Consider the following 24583-nt stretch of genomic DNA (forward strand, 5'->3'; position numbering starts at 1 on the left):
GTCAATAAATTATGGTTACGTTTTGTTATGTGATAACTGCAATTGTGATTATGTAAGTTAATATTCTTCTAACATTTTAATTTTTGAGATGCATATTGAATTGCACACAGAGTATTTAAGAGTGAAATTAAAGATGTGCCTTAAAACCTTCTAAACTATCCCAACCTACCCCCCTCATAAAATGGGAGGAGGTAGATAAAATATGTAAAATAAAATGTTGGTAGTTGTTTAGGCTGACTAATGAATGAATACTTAGAACTTGAGTGGAATTCTTACTGTTGGTGTGCATTTAAAAATTTCAAAATTGGGGAGCCTGGGTGGCTCAGTCAGTTGAGCCTCCGACTTCGGCTCAGGTCATGATCTCACAGTTGAGGAGTTCGAGCCCCACGTCGGGCTCTGTGCTGACAGCTTGGAGCCTGGGCCCTGTTTCGGATTCTGTGTCTCCCTCTCTCTCTGCCTTTCCCCCGCTCATGCTCTGTCTCTGTCTAAAAAATAAAGATAAACATTAAAAAAAAAAAAAAACTAAGAAAAAATTTCAAACTAGAAAATTGTTTAAAATTAATTAAAAAATTGATTGTAGTGTCCTTAAGATTAGTTAGTATGTCTTTCCGGACTTCAAACAATTTACAGAGTAGGAACTTAAATAGCTATCAAATTGCATGTATTGTTATGTGCACATTTTAGTTTATACTAACACAAGATGTTTGTAGAAATGTGTTAAACAAAAAAGTTTAAAGGAGGATACTACAATTTTAAAACCTTTAAAAAGAAGTTTCTTCTTAATTTACCCCCGAATAGCAATGAAACAGCACTAGGATAGAACAATTGGATTACAAAGGCATTTAGACCCTTTAGTTCTACAATTTGCAAAAGCATTATATTGAAAAGGTCATTATATTTTGCATAGAATAGGAGTTTAAATACCCAAAGTAGCGGCAATTGTTCCATTTTAGCCAACTTTGACTTGATTTAAAGAGGTAATAATCTTTTTTAAGTTGGAGAATAACTGTAAGGATTATGGCATCCCTATACCTAAAGCACTGTTTTTTGTTGCTGTTGTTTGTTTGTTTGTTTGTTTGTTTGTTTTTTAACAATCATACAGGAAACCAGAAATCTGTCTTTGTGTACAGAATTTTCAGGAAACACAAAGCTCTCAAATTCATTGAGCAAAAGGCAAACATGAATGTATCAAAAGTATTTCATATGCAGATAGTTAAATATAGCTTCAAGTCATCCCTTTAATTCTCTTCAGGTAACTGCTCCATAAATAAGATCTCATATTTATCTCACTTAATTTTTGAATCAGAAAATCTATTAAGAAAGGTAATGGAAATATGTTCATTTGAAATTGTGTTTAGTCCCTTTAGAATGTTGTGTTTACACCAACTGCTGACATTGCAAGAACGTTTGATGGGCTTACACCAGGGTGGGTATCCAGTTATATGGCGGTCATGCTACTTTGAATTTAATTTGTCAAACAAATAACAGAAAAGACAGCAGGTGTTTTTGTCTAACCCCATTGGTTATGATTAGAGATATTACAAAACTATGAAAATTAATGTTGACATACCACTTTGAAAGCTAATTTTCTCGAGTATGTGACATGCCATAGCATATCTGAAATGTGTGTATTCCCACTTGCCAGAACACCATATTATTTGTTGGAGCCTTTCGTTCTAAAAGCAGATGTTGTCTACTTCAATCAATTTTCAGCTATTAACGGCAGCTTTTAACTACATTTGTGAAAGGCAGATACCTCCAATTAGTATTTTTGGGGAGCAACATGAAGTTTATTCTGAGGAGGAAGTTATGGCTGCCAGAATCCATTGCAATGTAGCATCATGTAGATAAAAATTACCAAGTATAAGCAGTACTACACAGCTTTAGGGAACAACTTCATTTTGCCTCTGATCTTACACTGCACAGGAAGCAATGAATGTTGATTATTGGCCTTAGTGGAATGGAAGGAAAAGAACAGAAATAGAGTGAATGGATTAGCAAGTTAAGATGCACCAAAAAACTCCCCCAATGGCTGTCAGCTGTTTGGGATAATGCAGTTGCTTTGTTTCTCAGAAGACTCCTCAGAGAAATATATACATTTACTTCAAATCTCATTTCCCCATTAATGTGTAAGGAAGCCAAATACAAAGCTGAATTAGAACGTGTTCAGAAAATTAATTTTGTCTACTGTGTTTTATATGTAATCAGAGCCATTAAGCAAAATATTACTAAATCAAATATTAAAGCTACAATAAAAACTGTCACCTTTGCTTTTCTGCAGCTATCCGTGACTGTGACGTGCAGGCTTCTCTCGTAGTCTGAATGTCTCTACATCTCCCTGTGTACAGAAAGCACTGAGCATAGGGGGCTATTAAGTCATCCTAAGTTATTTGATTTAATTGTTCAACCTTGACTTCTATTGCTAATACATAAAAACATTAAGCTTCTTCCCCATGTTCTTCTTTTCTTTAAGAAATGCAGTAAATAATAAACTCAGATATTGATGATAAAATAAGAGATTTTTGATTTGGATGGAAGTAATACCCATTGACTCTTCAGGGGAAAGGCAGATAGATGCTATCTAGAGCATGTTATAAGAAGCTAGGATCTAGAAATATTTGTCAAGTTATAGGTGAGAAATCTATTCAAAGATTGACCCTTCTCTTTGCTCTTCAATTTTGCTTTATTCTAACATTTCCCCAAGTGGAATTTTTATTCCAAATACCCCTGTGCTTGACAAAAGAAAACTAAATGGAATGAAATTTGATTGTTGAAGCATAGAACATAAAGTTGGGAACAAAAGGAAAAGAAATGGGTAATAATTTTCAGGCAAAGTTATTTCTACTTTGCTGAGAAATGTTGATACTATATCTAAAAGAACCTTCTGAAAATTGAAGATAGGCAAATTGAACAGGCTATGCGTATTTGTGTCTGCTAAATATGCCTCTCACTTTATAAATTTTCTAAGGAATTAGTTCATTTATCTGTCAGTATAATTTATTGAATGCATACTATAAGCCAGATAGTGTTTCTGGGAATAAACTGTAAATAAGTGACATAAAAATTCCTACTTTCCCTGGAGCTAATATGCTGGTGAAGAGACACATTTAAACAACATGAAAATTAATGCTCCAAGAAAAATAAAGCAAAGAAGGGTGATAGGGAGGACTAGGGTGGGCAACAATTTTAAACAGGATATTTGCAGAAAGCCTCAGCTAAGAGAATAGAAGTTTAAACATCTGAAGGAGGTGAAATAAAAAACCAAACAAATGTATGATCAAGGGAGTCCCAGGACTAGGAAAAAGCTAATGTAAATGCCCAGAGGCAGGAGTAAAGGAGTGTTTTGTTCAGGAAGGGGTGAGGACGCAGTGAGGCAGATGTGGAGCTAGAGTGTGGGAACAAAATCCTGGTGAGGTTAGAAAGTGCTAGGGGGCATGGTTATGCAGGATCTTAGAGGTCACTCTAAGGACTTTTATGCTAAATGAGATGATTGGAGGGTTTTGATCTGAGGGGTGATGATCCTACCATAGGCATTAATGGAATCACGATGTAATCAGAAGAGAAGAATTTGGGAACTAACTGTTCATAGAGACAGCCAGTGCCACCTCAATCCATCTGTTCTCTAGATAATAATAATGTGTTCAAAGGCACTTAGAGGAGAGCAGGAGAAGGAGTGGATGAATTTGACCCAATTGTTTTTAACACTTGTTAGGAAGAAAACATACTCTGCTATTTTCTTTTCATCTGAAAAACGTGCCTTGAGTATTGAAATGGAAGTGGTAGATTTAATTTAATCCTGGGTTCTTTCCTGGGGGAATGTAGTGCCTGAGCACGACTCCCAGCAAAACAACTGTGGCATTGATATATGGTGACAGGCGTCTTTCAGTTTGGAGGAGTAGGAAGAGGTTGTACTTCAGGTCACTTGCGGGAGTGATATATGTGGGAATAAACTGAAGTGAGAAATAAAACATTTCTTGTAAGGGTCCAAATACTTACTATCGAAGACACTAAAACCACACTTTTGATTCACTGAAAAAGGAAAAGCATACATTGGATTTAAAAATTCAGTACATATTTATTGGTTTACTTTGTTTCACAATCTAGAACTGCACATGGATTCTCCAAACCTTTCATTGCAAAACAAAAGGCATTCCAAAATATATAGAATATTCGACTTGGCTTATGTGGTGGCACAGTCAAAGGGGTCAGAATATAGTAATACGTAGAAATAGTCAATCATTTCAATAATATCAGTTAATGACTTATTTTTTTTTTGAAATTCTACTAAATCCTCGCTAACTAAGAAAACAAAATAAACTCTGAACATTCATTTGACATTGTTTCAAAAATAATTGCATTATAGGGATATGGCTGAGGCTAAAAGCACTGACTTAATTAAAATAAATTTTTTCTTCAACGTTTTTATTTTTATTTTTGGGACAGAGAGAGACAGAGCATGAACGGGGGAGGGGCAGAGAGAGAGGGAGACACAGAATCGGAAACAGGCTCCAGGCTCTGAGTCATCAGCCCAGAGCCCGAAGCAGGGCTCGAACTCACGGACCGCGAGATCGTGACCTGGCTGAAGTCGGACGCTTAACTGACTGCGCCATCCAGGCGCCCCGAATAAAATTTTTAATGTTTACTTTTGAGAGAGAGAGAGAGAGAGCCTGAGTGGGGGAGAGGCAGGGGAGGGGCAGAGAGAGAGGGGGACACAGAATCCTAAGCAGGCTCTAGGCTTTGAGCTGTCAGCCCAGAGCCAGATGTGGGGCTTGACTCAAGAACTGTGAGATCATGACCTGAGCCGAAGTTGGACGCTTAACCAGCTGAGCCACCCAGGCGCCCCTGACTTAATTTTTTTTTTTTTTTTTACATACCTCCACCTCCAGGTTTTATTTTAGACAAGCATTGAAAATCTTTCAGGTGTATTCAATAAAGCCTAAAGAATCTTTCCCAAGTTGTTAATACTTTTGTTGATTGTTAAGTGTTTTCCGTCTTTTTTCAGTGACATAAAATCACTTGTCCAGTAAGCCAGTAGATTCAATTTTCTGCTTCAGATTGTCAGTCTTTATATATTTTGATTCCAATAAGTTCCAAGAATTTGGCTTGCTTGGGTTTTATTTTAGTTTTGCTAAAAATTAGTCACTTTTTGTTGAATTTCCTTCTAAAACTTTGTTATAGTTAGTACACAAATTACTTAAAGTTGCTCCACCCTAAGATATCCCTCCATCCCTAAGTGCAACTGGTTTCTTTTTTCTTTTTTCTTTTCTTTTCTTTTCTTTTCTTTTCTTTTCTTTTCTTTTCTTTTTTCTTTTTTTCTTCTCTTTTCCTTTTCTTTCTTTCTTTCTTTTTTTTTTTCCAGGAACAAGATCAAGGAATTATTTTGTTTCAAAGTTTACATGCTTCTCTGAAACTTTTCATCTTATTACTAGTAATCAATATGCTGCTACAAGTAACACAAAACTTGGTGAATTGAACCCTAAAAGGAAAGATTTTCCCTTTTTTTTCCAGTAACAGGAATTCTATAGAAAATCACTATTGGCAATGGTTCTGCAACTCGATGTTGTAGATGTTGCTGTTGTTGATGGTTCTTGATTATGGGACCAGTTTCCATGCTTTTGTTTGCTTGGTTTTTATTTCTGTCTTCCCTGCAACTTTTCTTGCATGTCTGTTGTCTTCAAACCATGGGACGGTTCTTGTTGCTTCAGACATCAGAATCATTTTCAGGATCAGTAGCAAGAACAGGTGTGGTGAGCCATGGCTATTGACTTCTTTCAGAAAATAGAAGCTACCTCAGGCTCTTCCACCTCAGAGTTCTGTTTGTATCAGAACTGTGGCATGGGCCCAGTGCTAACCTCAAGGAAAACTGAGAAAGTAGGTCATTTTTGGCACACTGAACAAAATCAAGCTTCTGTTTGTAGAAATAAGGGACCCATGGGATATTGCATAGGCAATTAACTACAAATAAAATATCCATTCTTAATTTATATAGTGTATATATATATATATATATATATAAATATACAGCTTGACTTTGCCTCTTACACAACCAGATGCTATAACATCTGATATATATTAAGATAACTTCATAAGTGAAAACAGAATAGGCACACCTGGGTAGCTCAGTCCTTGACGTGTCTGACTCTTGGTTTCTGCTCAGGTCATGATCTCACAGTTTGTGAATTCAAGCCCTATGTGGGGCTCTGTGCTGACAGCTCTGAGTCTACTTGGGATTTTCTCCCTCTCTCTCTCTGACCTTCCCCACTTGTGCTTGTGCTCTCTCTCTCTCTCTCTCTCTCTCTCTCGGTAAATAAATAAACCACCTCCCTTAAAAAAAAATTCAGAATGGGAAGAAATCTTGAATAAACCACTATGTTTAGATAAGGATGTGATTATGATAAAACTAATCCCCTTCCCTAGGTGAAACATTCCATGAAAACAGTTCATGATCATTCTCCAATAGGCTTATCCTATGGTAGAAGAATAAGGAAACATGACTAAAAATATTTAAATAATAACAATTTAACTTCCAGAATCAAAGACAAGTTGGTTTTAGTCCTGGATCCACGTAGGTGTTGTTTCTCTTTCATGGAAGATACATATGACCTAAAAGTCTATTTATTATTGTTCCAAACAGAAGCTGAGGTAGGACCTACCCTTTTTTCAATGTAGTGATAGAATAGCTCTGAGACACACTGATCCAAATTACTTCAGAATATCCTTCATATATGGGGTACCTGGATGGCTCAGTTAGTTAAGTGCTTGACTTTGGTTCAGGTCATGATTTCGTGATTTGGGAGTTCGAGCCCTGCATCAGGCTCTGTAGAGCTCACATGGGATTCTCTCTTTCTCCCTCTCTCTCTCTGTCCCTCCATCACTGGAACTGTCTCTCTCAAAATAAATGAACTTGAAAAAAAAGGAAACACACACACACACACACACACACACACACAAAACAATAAATAAAGTTAAAAGAAATACAAAAAAACTTCAACTTAAAAAAAATCTCTTTTGTACAACATGACTCCATTTCACTGTCACATGGCTTTAACATAATCTATAAAATAATGGTTTTAAGATTATTATACACTATGATGGTATTAAAATGTCAGTGTGAACTATGTTTTCATCTCACTTTCTGTTTGTTAATCCAGAAACAGTTTAGTGGCTCACATTTTGTCCAAAGCTTATGTGAACTGTCTAAACATTTCAGACAATTGTCACCTGAGGAGGTAGACTGAAATAATAATTATCTAGAAAAATATACTTTCTGGACATTTTTTCACATATGCCTTTTATCGGGTCCATAACATCATAGATAAAATAATGGAGTGGTGAAGAGCGAGGAGGCTTGCTCATTTTTATAGACAATCTGTACTGTTGCTTAAGAGGCTCCTTGTGGAAAATGATAGTACTCACTTCATAGACTTGTTGCAAGGGCTCAATGTTAATGTCTATATGTAAAATGCTTAAACAGTCCTTGGCATGTAGTAAGTGCCCTTTATGTATTTGTGATTATTACTTAATCGTGCACATGAGGATGTGTGATTATGGTGGTGGCTCTGAGGCCTGAAGAGAATGTAGTTTTGACCTCTAGTATATACACTTTCGGTAGATCTGACTAACTAGCTCTGGAATGGCCTTTGTTAACCCTTGGCTTGCAAATTACATATGATTTTATAAGGTCATACTATTTGTATTAAAATAGGTACTTATTCCAGGGGCGCCTGGGTGGCTCAGTCGGTTGAGCGTCCTACTTCAGCTCAGGTCACAGTCTCGCGGTCCGTGAGTTCGAGCCCTGTGTCCGGCTCTGGGCTGATGGCTCGGAGCCTGGAGCCTGTTTCCGATTCTGTGTCTCCCCTCTCTCTGCCCCTCCCCCGTTCATGCTCTGTCTCTCTCTGTCTCAAAAATAAATAAACGTAAAAAAAAAAATTTTAAAAAAAAGAATAGGTACTTATTCTATGTCTCATATATAACCACACAAAAAGAGTTAATATTCTGATTGTTTTACATCATGGTTTCAGCAGGTACTTGCATTATAATGTCTTTTTCCTTTTATTTTCTAAAGGATTGTTTGGAAGATTAAATTTATTTATTTACTAAATAAATTTGTTACTACTAAAAGATAATAAATGACAATGGTAATAAATGAAAACAAAAACTAAGGTAATTTAAAATTATTTTGTAAGCAAAACAATAATAACAACTAATTTCCAAATAATTTCAACATGGATTTATGGTTCAAAAATTAAATTAGGGCTAAACCTGCAGCACTAAGGAATAAACTTGTGGATTTTTCCCCCTGCCAACAGAACAGATTAAGCTCTTGAAGTGACATAAGTTTCTCTCTATCTTTCTGCCAATTGATAAGAAGCTCCCATTTGTATTGTTGTGGTTTACCCTGTAAGTAAGAGAACCATACATTTTGAATACCCATTTGATTTGTGTCACTGCTGATATCCTCCAGAGTGACTCATTTTTTTCCCTATCAGATGATATTTTGGTTAATGGAACGTCTTGTGCGCTGAGGAAAAAAGCGATGTTCTACATAATGTAAGTCTGCTTGAGAACCCAAGGATTAAAGTGATTGCTCTACTATTTGTTTTCTGAATAGATGTGGAATGGTCATTTGAGGTAATTCATCATTTTCTGTAGTCTCATTTGGAAAATAATGAGGCCGGGGAAGGCTAGACTTACTGAGTTGCTTCTGTTTTCTAAACAGTCATTTGCTCCACGTTTCTTTTCCACAGACTTAAATGTGATATTAAGTTGGTAGAAAAATTAGGAGATAATACCTGTCTTAGTCAATTTGGGCTGCTATAACAAAATTACCATAGACTAGGTGACTCGCACAATGAAATGTCAAATAGCTCTGGAGGCTAGAAGACCAAGATCAAGGCACTGAAAGACTTGGTGTCTAGTGTGGGGTCACTTCCTCCTTCATAGATGGCCATCTCCTCACTGTGTCCTCACATGATGGAAACAAGGTGAGACAGCTGTTTAGGATCCCTTTTCTAAGGGCACTAATTCCATGGATGATGGCTGTATCCTCATTATCAAATTACCTCCCAAAGTTCCTAACTCCTAATACTATCCATTGAGAAATGGGTTTCAACATATAAAATTTGAGTGCATATACACATTTGGTCCATTGTAATACCTGCATACTTTTCTTTCTGATGAACCAAATTATGTGAAATAGGGCCACAGGTTATTGTTATATTAGCAAGCTAAGTAAACCAACTTTTTAAAATAGTTATTCCCTACATCATTGTATAAATTTTGCAACATTTAACACATTCACACACAAACCACAATATTTCCTTATTCCTATAAAAGGTGACATTTTAGGGGCATAAGCACCCATTTTTTTCTGAGATTGTGGTATAATCATTAACTATATCTATGGTTCAGAGTATAGTATTTTATCTCCAACAGTAGGCAATGTTCATATAAAGCCACGGCCCTGAGCATTTGACTCTGAGACAGTTTTGATGGATAACAGAACTCTGGAAGGCGATTTTTTTGGTGTTTCCCACCCCCTCCCCCAATGGTCTACTTTCTGACAACCATAAAGCTCCAGAATAGCCATTTACATTAACACCTTAAAGATGACCAGTTTGGGGATCATAGTCCAGTCAACAAAATTCTTAAAGAATAACATACAATCCAGAAGGCTACATTGTTATTTGCTGTCCTAGCTGTTATATAACTTATAAATCTTCTATAATTTGGTCAGTCAGATTTGTTCCTTTAAGAAACTTACATGGGAATCCAAATTATTATCATAAAAGTTCTTAGTGATCATGGAATAAGAGCAAGTGATTTAGTTGATTGACTTTCTTTCCTAATGGCATTACATTTTGATATCTAGATACATTAAGGTCACAAATGCTAATTTACCAAGAGGTCTGAGTCCACTCACCGTTCTGTCAGGGCAACCTCATGCTCAGATAATGCTAGACAAACATTGCTAAATATCACTATACTGAATCCCCAGCTTTCTTTGTCCTCATGTTTCCATCCTCTTTATTTAGATAAATAGTATTAAACATATGCAAATGCAATTACTTAGTCTGAAGTTACATTCTTTTGTTCCAATTTCTGAGTTAGGAGATAATCTTTTTTTTTTTTTTTCAAAATTACTTCATATCTATCTTGTCTCCGTAGTACAGATTAATAATTAAATTAGCAGTCTGAAAATAATCCTCTGCAATATCACATTTATAATTGCCATAAATTCAATGAAACCTTTTCAGCTTTGTAGTTAGAGTACAGCACTGGTATTCACATTATAGAATCAATGTCATTCTTATACTACTCATAGTTGTTCAATAATTTGAGAAGCATAAATAATATATGTAATACTGATGTCTTATAAATTATAACTATAGTGCTTTCAGATTTTCAAATTTCTTCGTGTGGTACATAAAAACATGATTTTGCCAGTTTCTTGTCCTGTATTATCGAGATAATCAGGGTTAAGTTCTTGCCAAGTGGAAACAAAGAGCTGAAAATACAGGTACGAGGGGACACCTGGGTGGCTCAGTCAGTTGAGCAACAGACTCTTGACTTCGGCTCAGGTGATGATCCCACGGTCTTGGGAGAGAGGCCCATGCTGGCCTCTGCACTGAACGTGGTGCCTGTTTAAGATTCTCTCTCTCCTCCAGGCCCTGTCCCCTGCTCACTCTCTCTCTAAAATAAATAATAATAGTAATAATAATAACAATAAATAAAATTTTAAAAATAAAAAAAATAATTATTTTGTGTTTTTGAATGTAGAGATTGTGCATTTTTCCCTTCTATTAACAATAAGGTGAGGGCAAGCACTCATTTGTCTCTCTTCCTTCACTAGATGTTTATTGCTATTGCTTTTGTTGTTTTTTAATCTGACTCTAAATCCATAGTGTCTGTCTTTCCAAACATAGTGGATCCCTAATTCAACTTCTTGCCTTTCAAGTGTACCAGACTTTGTCTTTGATACAGATCAGGCAAATGTACATCTTCCTTCATATTGTTCTTTATTTCAGTTTCAGCCTCTGAAGTTTACTGCATCTTACTTTCCATATCATAAATGCATTAAAAATAATTATTGCCAGAATTACTTGCCATTTTGTGTTGAGGAGTTTTTCCACAGACTTAAGTCCATAATTCAATTTTGATTTAGCAGTTTGGTTTGGGAGGGTCAGGAAGGCATTTTATTGGTCTCTGGAATTCCAATGAATATGCATTTTCTTTTTTCTGAGGAGCTTATATTCCAATTAAGAAAACTAACATGTAGGGGTGCCTGCGTGGCTCAGTCAGTTAGGCGTCTGACTTCAGCTCATGTCGTGATCTCATGGTTGGTGGACTCGAGCCCCACAATGGCCTCTGTGCCGACAGCTCAGAGCCTGGAGTCTGCTTCAGATTCTGTGTCTCCCTCTCTCTCTCTCCCTTTCCCACTTACTCTCTCAAAAAGAAATAAACATTAAAAATAAAAAAGAGAAAACTGACATGTAGAAAATTACAGATATTATCATAAATAGTATACTTCAGTTGAAATGATATAAGAATCTATTAAACCACAATATATGTTTATACATGGTTTAATTACAAATACAGTAATATAGATAACTGATACATTTGTTCAAAGAATTAAGTTGTAGTTAATTAGATTGTCCAAAACAGACTGTTTAGAGTAAAAATGGTCCAATTTGCATCTTGAGCTGGTTAAGCAGAGGAGAAAGGACATTCAATTCTAAAACAAGAAAATTCAATGTAGTTGAAATCGCGAATCATATATTTAGGGAAGGAAACAGGAGCAGCCTAAATGGAGGATATATTGAACTGAACAATGAAAGTTAAGTGTTGTCAGTTCGTAAAGGGATTCAAAATTAGGCAAAACACATAGTATATATGAAAAAAATTGGGGTGTCATGCAATTAAAAATAGATCAATTTTAAGGGTAGTTTGCTAGTACACAAATGTAATAAAATGACCAAAAGAGCAGGTGCAGGGCTTCTAAAAACCAGGTTCTTGTTTTACTTGGGGCACAAAGGGTTAAGCTGATATCCACCATTGCAGATAAGAGTGATTGTTGTATTAAGAGAGAAGAAAATGGTAAGTTCAGAGACATTCTACTTGGAAGGATGCTCCCCAGACAAACACAGGTATATCATAGACAGTTCATGTCATAATTGTGTTCATGGGTATAAGAATAGATGGACACCAGATTTGGGAAAATTATATTTTGTTTACTTAATTGAAAAATATGCCTTAAATGTAAATAGTATGCTATTAGTTTTAGGAAAAAAATGTTAAAGTATTTTAAATCATTTAAATGGTAAAGTTAGTAGAGAACATTTTATTGATGTTCTCTAAGTTGGTAAGAAATTGGTCATGAACCATACTTTAAAAAAAAAAAAAAGATATTATGGTGCCTGGGTGGCTCAGTCAGTTAAGCGTTCAGCTCTTGATATCAGCTCAGATCATGAACTCACGGTTGTGGGATTGAGCCCCCTATGGGACTCCACTGGCTGTAGAGCCTGCTTGGTATTATCTCCCTTTCTCTTTACCTCTCCCCTGCTCATGCTCTCTCTCTCTCTCTCTGTCTCTCTCTCTCTCTGTCTCTTTCTCTCAAAATAAATAAACTTTAAAAAATAAATATTTAAAAACTAGATATAATAAAAATAAGACATTTTTTAAAGGTTCATCACTTACTGGATATCAAGAAAACATATGAAATATTAACAAAAAAGTACAATGGACATTTCCAATTTAGTCTTAAATTTGCTCTTTCAACTTACTCTCTTGTTCACTAATTTATTCACTCATGTAAAAGTTATATTAAATTTGAAGTATTAGGATCAGAGATGAACACATCTGTGAAGTATGAAATGGAGTGGTCTCTTTATAAGTATTTTATTTTAAATTCCTAAATTATATTATTTAGATTTTCAAATTTAGATCCATAATGCACAATTTTAAGACCAATAAAGGTTTAGAAGGTTTTAATGGGGGAATTTAAGCATAGACATCATAAATTGATTTAGCATGTTATGGTGAAGTAAGCAAATATATATTTTTCTTCACAGAATGTGTAGTATAATGGCAGACATAAATTATTTGGTAATAATGACTTAGTGTTAAGGGCATCATAATGGATGAAAACCAGGACATCTTGGGTGCACTTAGGAGAAGCTAGATTTCCCCATCTTTGTGAAATAATTGCATTTGTGTCAATGTTCATCAATTACACTAACCACTTTTAATAGCTGAACTTGCACATAATAAATGCTTTTTAAACCTTTTTTTTTTAAAAAAAATTTATGTTTATTTATTTTTGAGAGAAAGACAGAACGTGAGTGGGGGAGGGGCAGAGAGAGAGGAATACACAGAATCCGAAACAGGCTCCAGGCTCTGGGCTGTCAGCACAGAGCCTGATGCGGGGCTTGAACTCACAGACCTTGAAATCGCAACCTGAGCCAAAGTCAGATGCTCAACCGACTCAGCCACCCAGGAGCCCCACTTTTTAAATCTTTTTAACTTAGTATCTAATGTGATTTAATGAGCGAGGTATTCCAATTTTTGGTAATCTTTGGAAGAAAATGGAATGTGAACCCTAATGAGGAAAATATTGGGGTTCTTTTGGTAATATCTTCTCTTTATTTATAATAACATAATTGTGTTCGTTTCCATGTGCTTCACATTTCACACCCTGAATGATGACCTGTTTCTTTTCATATTTTATGTCACAAGTAAAAGAAAAACATATTTATTGATGTTTTTTGAACTATAGTATCAAATGCAGCATCTTTGGGGACAAAGTGTTTCAGTCGCTCTCTAAGAAGTAAGCAGATTGGTCTCTGTACACCATTCAACCAAATGAATTACAAATTAGTTGGACTGAAACCTTTTAGTTTGATGTTGTCCCATGCATTAATTTTTGCTTTTGTTGCTTGTGCTTTTGATGTCATATCAAAAACAAAATCACTGGGAGTAATAAAGACCAGGGATGTGTTTTCAGTTCTATCACTTACTGGCTGTTGGACTTGGGGCAGGTTTAAGTTATTTAAGCTTTAAAAGGCATGCCCTTGGGGCGCCTGGGTGGCGCAGTCGGTTAAGCGTCCGACTTCAGCCAGGTCACGATCTCGCGGTCCGTGAGTTCGAGCCCCGCGTCAGGCTCTGGGCTGATGGCTCGGAGCCTGGAGCCTGTTTCCGATTCTGTGTCTCCCTCTCTCTGCCCCTCCCCTATTCATGCTCTGTCTTTCTCTGTCCCAAAAATAAATAAACGTTGAAAAAAAAAATTTAAAAGGCATGCCCTTATCTACAAATTGGGGCAGTAAGCATCCTTAATGTGAGTATTGAGAATCACGAGGAGTAAATAAATAACGCCTGTTAATGTATTGTATTTCTGATAAATCCTCAATGAATGTTACTTATCAGCTAATAATTTCTTTAGAATACAGCAAACACCTACAACTGTTCCACTCACTTCTTTGTTGTCCTTCTGCAAGCCAAATTATTAGTAGATACTACAGTTTACATTAATAAATTAAAATGTGTGTATATATGTGTCCATAGGTCTCTAGATATATATCGATATACCCACATAGTATATAGATGCTTCCTTGGGGACTTTTTGAAAATGACATTCTTTTTCTTGGGGTGTAAACTTGTTTCCAAGAGTGAAACTACTATTATGTGTTGGAGGAGGCGTCAACATGAGCCCCAGGCCCCATTGCCAAGGCTGAGATGGCCAGAACAACAGAAACGGAAGACGGCGAGTGACAGAATATTATTTGGTTATTACCTGCCTGTGACTGAGCTAATAATCAGCTTACGACTGTTTAAATAGCCGTGGGTGCTTAATACCAAATTCATATTTAGTTTAAGGTATTAGAGTCTGAGAAACACAAATCTATGAAGGCTAAAACAAAATTCTCTATGCAAAAAACTGATATTGAACTTCAAAAAGATGCTGAAATTATATTGTTTAGGTTTTAAGATTTGGATCCATATTGCACAGATTTGGAGAGCAATAAAAGATTAGAAGGTTGAAATAAGAGACCTTTGAAATAAGATTATTAGTGCTCAGAGAGGATTTAACCGTGAGAGGAGGTAATTGTTTTTGTATCAACATATGTTCTAATACCTCAGTGCAAACCATTATACATCAGAATATATGTCCTGAACTTGAGCAATATTGCCTTTACGCATGGTTTAGAGTTTCAAAACTGTCACAAAGAGGCTGTACATGTACTTTTAAATACAGTCTTAATTGTGGTATCAATAACTAGGTCTATTTTGATAAAGGTGAAACACAGACATACAGTGTAATATGCATGTGATGCATGAATTGTCATAGAAGAAATAAAATCTTCAGTTTTCTGGAGGAAAAAAGGATTTGTATTAAAGGAACTGTATACAGCGACATTTCTTTAAAAGATAACACTAGTAATAACAGCGATAATAGGACTAAGCATTTACATTTATTTTCCATTTATTCTGTGCATAGACACTCTTAAGTACTTTTGAAATTGTGCTTTAATTTTTACAACTACCTATATTTTATTCCCAATTTACATATGAGGTAAGTGAAACAGGGTTCAAAGTTGATAGTTGGCTCCCCAGAAGCGATTGAAGCCGATATAGTGTTGTGTGACTCAAAAACCTAAACTTTATATCATAATTAAAAGTTATTTTATTTTTGATGCTGTCTGCCTATAGCAAAACATAGATACTTTCTGTAAAGTCATTTATTAAGCACTTTTTCTTGCTATCCCATGGAACACTTTCAACAACATTTAAAAAATAGTATTTGAATTTGCTTCTCTGAGTTTGTCTTCATTGTAATAGTTAATAGATGTGTAATGGAGAAAGTCATTGAAACTACGAACCTCAGTATTTTTTAAATATTAAAATGAGGTTAACCTTTAGAAGCAACTGTGAAGGATTTTCAATAATGAATACAAAGTAGCTGGCCCATGACATGGGAGATATTCACTAAATAATTAATATTACTGTAACATAGTAGAATTCATTTATTAAGGCAGGATTTAGTATTTGCTTTGTCTTCAGTGAATGCACATGGCAAATTTTAGTGTATATGGTGGCCACAAGCCCCACATACATGTAAATTCAAAGTCATTTGCTGGTGACTCTTCTCCACAGAAATCTTAACTTTTCTCTACCTTTTTGGGCACAGTTTGTTAATACTTACCTCTTTTGGGGAGAGCGCAAGTGAGGAAGGGGCAGAGAGAGGGGCCAGAGCATCCAAAGCAGGCTCTGCACCTACAGGCTGACAGCAGTGAGCCCAATGTGGGACTTGAACTCACGAACCACAAGATCATGACCTGAGTGGAAGTTGGACGCTCAACTGACTGTGCACCCAGGTGCCCCCTTTGGACATATTCTTACATGCTGATGGCTAGCTTCTTTTTAAAGAGCCCCTTGTAGATATTTGGGTTGTTAATTTTCTTACAGCCTACGTGTACATAATGTCCTCTGGGATTGCATATTCCCGGGCCCTGTTCCTAGAAATTCTTATAGTATCTCTGGAGTGAGGCCCAGGAATCTGTTTCATCAATCACACTTACTATCATTCAAAAGATATAAGCATTTCATTCATACTGTTTTATTATGAGCAGCTACTGTGTGCGACACAGTGATGATGGGGTATATATGTTACATCATTTCACCCTGGTCAAAGGCTGGCAAGTGCAGTCACACATTAAAGCATGAAGGTTCAGACAGTTATCTGCAGTCCCCAGGCCAGGGTCACACAGAACCAAACTTTGAACCAGTGTTTTTTTTGAGCTTCTGCTTAAGATTAAGACCCGTCCCAGGTCACCAGGTAAACTCTGGCCCCAGAATGAGGTATCCATCTTCCAGTTTCAGATAACATGTATCCTGTGGAGAAGAGCAGATCTTAAATACACAGGGAACATCACATGTCAAACAGGGAAAACTGGTTAAATGGCTGTCTAAAGTTCTCAAATTAGGATGTCACAGGATTCCTCAAATATAAACATGCTATAGGCTTTTAACTTAAATTTTACATTTTCACTTAATTTTGGAAGGCAGTTTTTTCTTTTTAATACTATCCCATAAAAGCTTTGTAGAAATTATTTTCAAAATGCAAACTCTGTTCCTGATAGATAAGGAGTTCCTCCCCTTCCTGAAATGCTATATATCATAGTAGTTATCATGTCAATGGCTTTTTTAAATGTTGTCTTTCATTTTTTTTTTTTAAGAGAACAAGGGAGTGGGTTGAGGGGCAGAGAGAGAAGCAGACACAGAATCTTAAGAAGGCTCCACACTCAGTGCAGAGCCCTATATGGGGCTTGATCTCACGACCCCGGGATGTTGACCTGAGCTGAAATCAAGAGTAAGAGACTTAACTGACTGAGCTACCCAGGTGCCCCAATGCTGTCTTCTACTATTTCTGTCTTCTGTTCTTCCATAATCCATAGTTGTTTCACTTTAACTTGTCTTTCCCTCCCTCCTTACTCTACTTCCTCCTTTCTCCTTTCCTTTCTTACTTCCTGTATTAGTAAATATTTATTGAAGTGCAATTAAGTAGATGTCATACACAACACCACATGCTTGACAAAGAGTAGCAAAAGACCTGCCTGCCAGTAGCCCATCTTCTGACATCGCAACCTCTATCCTTAACCCTAGTGACACCAGATAGCTTGTGTGAACAAAAGCTGTATACCAGACTTAAAAAAAACAAAAAATTGGTACTCTTTTGCTGAAACATTTAGGTATTTTTTAAACAGTGTTTAAAAAAATACTCGATACAGCCTACTTTTCATTTATTTTACATTAATTACATTAATTTATAAATTTAACCATTAAACTCACTTAAAATAAATTTAAAATTTATATTTATATTAAATATATAAATTAAATATATTAAATTCCAATTTAAAATTGTTTAAAGTAAAGAAAAAGCAGTTAAATTTTACTTTGCTGGGAAAAATAAAGGTACGTGGTTTTTTGGGTAAGTGAAAAATCCAGGGTAGGTTTCTCTCTTTATTTCTGGCTTCTTGTTTAGCCTAGATTTTGCCAGGATTATTTTTTCCTTTAAAAATCTATTCCCTACTTGTGAAATAAAGTAAAATAGTCAAAAGGTAGGTAGTAGGGGAGAAAGGACAAGCAAAAAAGAAGAAAATCCACATGCTAACTCTTCCATTCCAGGGTACGGGAGCTTTGACAGCGTGCCAAGTTATCAATATTCATACATGACAAGCTGAAACCCGCAAAGCCGAAACACATTCCTTCAGTAATGCATCTGTGGGGATGTGAAAAGGATTGGAGGAGATTGAAAGCTGAAAAAGCCATTGCTTTTCTAAAGTGTCCAAATGCTTCTTTCTACAGTGCCCTAGTTTTGTGAGCTCTGTCTTTAGCCTTAAGGTCCATTTATTTCGTTTTTTTGTTTGTTTGTTTGTCCTTATGATTTGGAAACATGATTAGAGCTTACAGTGAAAGATGAATTGGCTAAGGGAATTTATGCTTTGGTTTCAGGGAGGAAAATATAATTTCCAATCCAGATAGGATATATATTTTATATTCTTTATATTAGAAAGGCAAAAGTAGAGTTACAGAAGACAGAGAGAGAGAGAAAGGAAGGAGGAAGGGAAGGAAAGAAGGAAGGAAGGAGAGAGAGACAGACAGGAGGGAGGGAGGAAGGAAAAGGGAGAGAAGAAAGAAGAAGAAAGAGATAGAGAGAAGTCAATAGGGCGAGACATTAATGGCCTGTGAAAGAGAAAATTGATGAAATATATGTATCAGTAACTACATATTAAAAATTAGTAATAATTTCTATGTATCTAGACTGAATACAGAAATAAATCAAGTTATTTCATAAACCACAAAAGGAGGCTTTTTGCACATTTCTTCTGTGGGAAGAAAACAAGAAGCATCATATATAGATGTCTGACTCATGAAGTGCCAAAGAGCCTCACATCATTCACAACTCTTGCGTGTACTCCTGGGAGATTTTTTTTTTTCTGAGAACTTGTTTTTAAATTATCTAGAGAAAGTTCAAAGTGAATTTAATAGGTTCAGTTTTCCTGTCAGTGTTTTTCAGTGTGAGAAATAATTAAGAGGACAATGTCTTATGCTTTGGTTGAGTTTGGTTTATTTATTTTTCTTCTTTTCTTCTGGTTCTATAGCAAACAGTTTCATTTAGTAAAGCTGGAAAAGAAAGGCTTTTCATATATTTAATTGTGGAAATGTCAAAGTGTATGTTGTGTAACTCCACTTCCTAGCCGGGTCTTTACAATTGAATTAAATGTTCTTTTTAGAGCTTTAAATTTCACTCAAAATTACACTTACGAAGAAAATGTCTTTTCATTCATCTGTGCATTTGACTTAAGATTCCGTAAACATTAACGGGCTGTGATCTCCTAGCATGCTACCTGGTACCGTGCTGTATACTGATAAATAGGCCTACAGGGTTCTGGCAAGCTGGTTACTATAGTTGACAGAGGAAATAGAGTACGGACAAGTAGGTACCAGTAATATAAAATTTTAAATTAAAAAAAAAAGGTACCATGAAAAAAAGAAGTAAGTGTTATCAGAGGGAAGAAAGGAGTCATTTAATTTATTTGGGAAAACAAAGAAAAACTCACTTAAAAAAAGTAAGTGTTGCATAGCAAGGGGAGGCTGGGCAGGGACCAAAAATGACTATGTAATATAAATAGCTCAAATATTGTTCTGAGTATCTTAATAGATTGTTTTATTGATTATTTGCACAGATTAATACCCGTGCTTTACCAATCGTCTCCATAAACAAATTCTTTAAACAGCAGCAGCATACAGGTATAAAGGATCGAGTGTAACAGATTTCGCTGAAAATCTCATAGGTACTAAATAACGAACACCAGAAAAGCATAAGAATATTAAAGATAGATACACTGTGCAATATTCTAAACACAAGCATACCGTCTGAGCCTATTTTTCCCAAGAATGCAATATGGGAGACATCACTATTCCCACTCTTCACGTGAGAGAACGACAGGTTATAGACGCCCTTCAACTTGTCCCTAATCATATGGCTAGTGTGAGATAGCAGCATGATAAAAACAAAGAATTATCTGGTGACAGGGCCACACATTTCACTTCGTTATTTTACTGAGATTTTAAACACACCAAAAGAGTTTGAATAATGTGGGAAAACAGGGAAAAGCAAAATCTGACATTTGCATCACGAAGAAAAAAATGTTAATGATTCTAATCAAACACGTCAAACTGGCACACTTAACTCTTATTAAAACAACTTGTAGTTGGTTTTAACGAGATATTTTCAACAATATTGTTAAGCAGCCTGTAAGAATAAAGCCAAACACGTTTTAATAATATTTTCCCTCTCAGTGGGTACTTGTTCTGTCAATGTTGATAACACCCCGGGATTTAAATACATTGACATTTTAGAGTTGTTTATTTTCCTTTCATTTTTATTTTACTTTCTATTTAGCTGCCTACCACATCAGTGCTTTATGAAGCTAAGAGTGAATGAATGAGCCGTCCTCATGTATATGCTGTAATTCTACTGTAGATATTTTACGATAATATCACTTTTATTTCCTGTTGCTGGATAGCATTTCAAAACAATAACCGACCCAATTATGTTCGCAGTCAGCCTCTGAGTACCCTAGTGAAATGGCATGCAATCATTGGAAGGTATCCCGTGGGCTACTCTAGATCTAATCTTGTGCAGTGAAGAATGGAAACAATTATACAGTATAAATATATATAACATATATAAATGTTATATAAATATGTATCGTTTTCAATCATAAGCCGTATAGCTCTTTTACCTCAGTTAAGTAACTGGAAATAACCTGAAGAAACGATAAAGCTTTCAGAGCTAAGGTTAACTTTGTTGCGGTACACAAAGAACATGTCTTTGTATTTACACGGAGCCGTGCTGTTTTGTGTTTCTAGAACCTCAACCTACTGGCTCACTCGCATCCAGTCTTTTCTCTACTGCAACGAGAACGGCCTCCTGGGCAGCTTTTCGGAAGAGACGCACTCGTGCACGTGTCCGAACGACCAGGTGGTGTGCACCGCGTTCCTGCCCTGCACGGTGGGCGACGCTTCGGCCTGCCTGACCTGCGCCCCGGACAACCGCACCCGCTGCGGCACCTGCAACACCGGCTACATGCTGAGCCAGGGGCTCTGCAAGCCGGAGGTCGCCGAGTCCACCGATCACTACATCGGCTTCGAGACCGACCTGCAGGACCTCGAGATGAAATACCTGTTGCAGAAAACGGACAGACGAATAGAAGTCCATGCCATTTTTATCAGCAACGACATGCGCCTCAATAGTTGGTTCGACCCCTCCTGGCGCAAGCGGATGCTCCTCACCTTGAAGAGCAACAAGTACAAGTCAAGTCTGGTCCACATGATCTTGGGTCTCTCCTTACAGATTTGCTTAACTAAAAACAGCACCCTGGAGCCAGTGTTGGCTGTTTACGTCAATCCCTTCGGAGGCAGCCACTCAGAGAGCTGGTTTATGCCTGTGAATGAAAACAGCTTTCCAGACTGGGAGCGGACTAAGCTGGACCTCCCACTGCAGTGTTATAACTGGTCGCTGACTCTGGGGAACAAGTGGAAGACATTTTTTGAGACAGTGCACATCTACCTGAGGAGTCGCATCAAGTCAAACGGCCCCAATGGCAATGAGAGCATTTACTACGAACCTCTGGAATTCATTGACCCTTCCCGGAACCTGGGTTATATGAAAATCAATAACATTCAAGTGTTTGGTTACAGCATGCACTTTGACCCTGAAGCAATTCGGGACTTGATTTTGCAGCTGGACTACCCCTATACTCAGGGATCCCAGGACTCAGCACTTTTGCAACTTCTAGAGATAAGAGACCGTGTAAATAAACTCTCCCCACCTGGTCAGCGTCGTCTAGATCTTTTCTCTTGCTTGCTTCGTCATAGACTCAAGCTGTCTACCAGTGAGGTGGTGAGGATCCAATCTGCTCTGCAGGCGTTTAATGCCAAATTGCCAAACACGGTGGATTATGACACGACCAAATTATGTAGTTAACCATAAATGTCAAGCACAACCCAAAATCTTGAAGGAGTTTTTACAGTGCTTTTGTGGAACAGTTTATGTTTGGAAGAGTACATTTAAATTGTCTTTTCAATATCTGTCTTATATCAGTCAATAACATTGGATGGCAATTTACACACATGAACTTGCTGACAATGAATATATTATACTGCAGTTTTGGTTTATGAATGAAATAAATACTGACACCAGTCTAGAAGACATTCTACTTTTTACAATAAATTTCATTTGTAATTTTATATGTTCCGTGGCAATGCTTTTGTGCATTACATCCTCTAGAGGGAACATAAAAAGATACCAATAAAATTTTGTAGCTGAACAGTTATTAAAAAGAAGTGCTGTGGGATTCCTTTTTTCCATGAAATGAGTTTTATTTTGATGTAGCTTGTTAGAACCTGGGGAAAATTCACCAAGAGTTTTTTAACATTTGAAGGTCCCCTTCAATAGCCTTTAGAGAGAACCCAACTAGGTAGAGTGTTTAGTATTCAGTTGTATTGTCATGGTCGACAGCAGAATGGCAGTGGTACCTTTATTACCTGTGCTTATAAATCATTCCTAGAGACACCATCATTATTAAAATAAACAGATAGACTATTTCCCAACTAAATATGAGAACATTCTGGCAAACATAAAGAAGAGTCAGTGTGATTAGAAGCTCATGGAGAAAGTAAACCCTTTATTTCCTTAGCAACTTGCAGTGGTCTTGCTTTTCTTTCTAAATTCTAATAACCCATAATCAGCATACTCTGAATAATCATTTTCATTTCAAGTACTGAAAACCCTAGTTATTCCAGCACTTTACCAAAGTCAGTAAAATAACATTTCTAGAATTCACAAGTTGTAATGTGTTGGTATAAAATAAAGAAGCAAATAAGTAATTCAAATGTAAATAGACATTTTGTTTTTCTCCCAGAGAAACTGCTATTACTAAAGTATATTTTGAAGACTAAACTCCTTCAATATAAAACTGATTTTCATTCAGAGTTTTGGCTTGAAATTTAATTTGACCTCCCATATTACACATGATATAATATTAGATATATAATTTGTACTTTTTTCTAGAAATTTAAATTGAATTTTTGTTTAGACATATAGCTGTATCTGTAGTGTGGTTATGACATTTGTCACTCAGCACTTGTCTAAATATTTTGTAAATATTTCTTTTTTTAAATTTTTTCTCTTAACATTCATTTATTTTTAAGAGAGAAAGTGAGAACACGAATGGGGGAGGCACAGAGAGATGGATACACAGAATCCTAAGCAGGCTCCAGGCTCTGAGCTGTCAGCACATAGCCCAACGAGGGAATTGAACTATGAACTGTGAGATCATGACCTGAGCCAAAGTCAGTTGCTTAACTGACTGAGTCACCCATGTGCCCTACACACATTTCTTATAATTGAAACACTGTTCAGGCCAGCTTTCCTGTTGATTTCATGGAGTATTTCTCAGGATAGAGAAAGGAACCTATGACATGAATGAAAAAGATAAGACTGATGACAAAAACATTACACAGACATTCTAGATTCTTGGGCTGTTTGTTTTTGGTTCCAAAGCATTTTAGACAACAGCTCAGACAGCAAATGCTTATTTAACTTACCATAGGCAAGACATTGTTTTTCCACCCACTGAGGAGGAGCCAAGATGGCAGAACAGCAATGAAGTTTTTTGTGTTTTTCCACCCATTGTTATCTGAGTAGCTGGTTATCTTTCATTTTTCACCTAATTTTTTCTGCTATTGAATAAAAAAAATACACACCTATTAAATGCTCTATTTCTGGTATCATAGCAGACATTATCTTCATTTAATTCTGACAAAACCACTAGGTTATGGATTATTATACCCATTTTCTTGGTAGAAAAAAACAAACAACAAAAAAACAGGCTCAGTGTTGTTAGTCAAATTCCTCAAGATCACAAACCAAGAAGTTGAAAGACCAAGACTCCAAGATAGACTCTTTTGGAATGAATCTATCTTCTTTTCAGTGCATCACTGAGCTTTAAATGAATCATCTTATTTCTGTATTTAATCCCATTATATGCAAAGACTTATGGCAAAATAAGAATCACTCACAAAATTGAGGTCTAAGTCATTATAAAACACATACTTTCAGAGTACATTTGAACAATTAAATAAAACAAGAATTTATCATCCCTCATCAATCATCTACAGAATGACCAATCTTATCAAATATAAACAAAGTGTTTCAAAATATATTCACTGTAAAGTCAAGAACTGCCACTAGGACTTTTTCCAGAAGAGTCTTGGAGGCCCAGATATCTGGCCTCTGTGACCTAGAAACCACCAAGCAACATGCATGGTCACCAATTGACTCTGAACAGCAATCACTCCTTGGAACATAAGGAAATTTGTCAGTAATGTGACTTATGGCTCAGCTCACTCTGACGTAGCTGGCTCAGGTGAGAGAAGATTCTAGAATCACAGGTAAGAAAGTACATAACTAGGCTAAGTCCTGGGACTTCTTGTGTCTGGTATGAGTTGGCACAAAAGT

General features: G+C 36.3%; 1 protein-coding gene across 1 annotated transcript in view; it reads left to right on the forward strand.

Annotated features, from left to right (window-relative positions):
* BRINP3 (BMP/retinoic acid inducible neural specific 3) overlaps positions 1–22311 on the forward strand; it is a 423267-nt gene extending 400956 nt beyond the window's left edge. Inside the window, exon 8 of the mRNA XM_043569197.1 lies at positions 20932–22311. Within this exon, the coding sequence (XP_043425132.1) occupies positions 20932–22048 (1117 nt within the window). The 3' untranslated portion in view covers positions 22049–22311. The remainder of the gene's footprint in view (positions 1–20931) is intronic.
* Positions 22312–24583: the final 2272 nt, after the last annotated feature.

Source organism: Prionailurus bengalensis, chromosome E4 (genome assembly GCF_016509475.1).
Source record: "Prionailurus bengalensis isolate Pbe53 chromosome E4, Fcat_Pben_1.1_paternal_pri, whole genome shotgun sequence".
In the NCBI taxonomy this organism is placed as follows: Eukaryota; Metazoa; Chordata; class Mammalia; order Carnivora; family Felidae; genus Prionailurus; species Prionailurus bengalensis.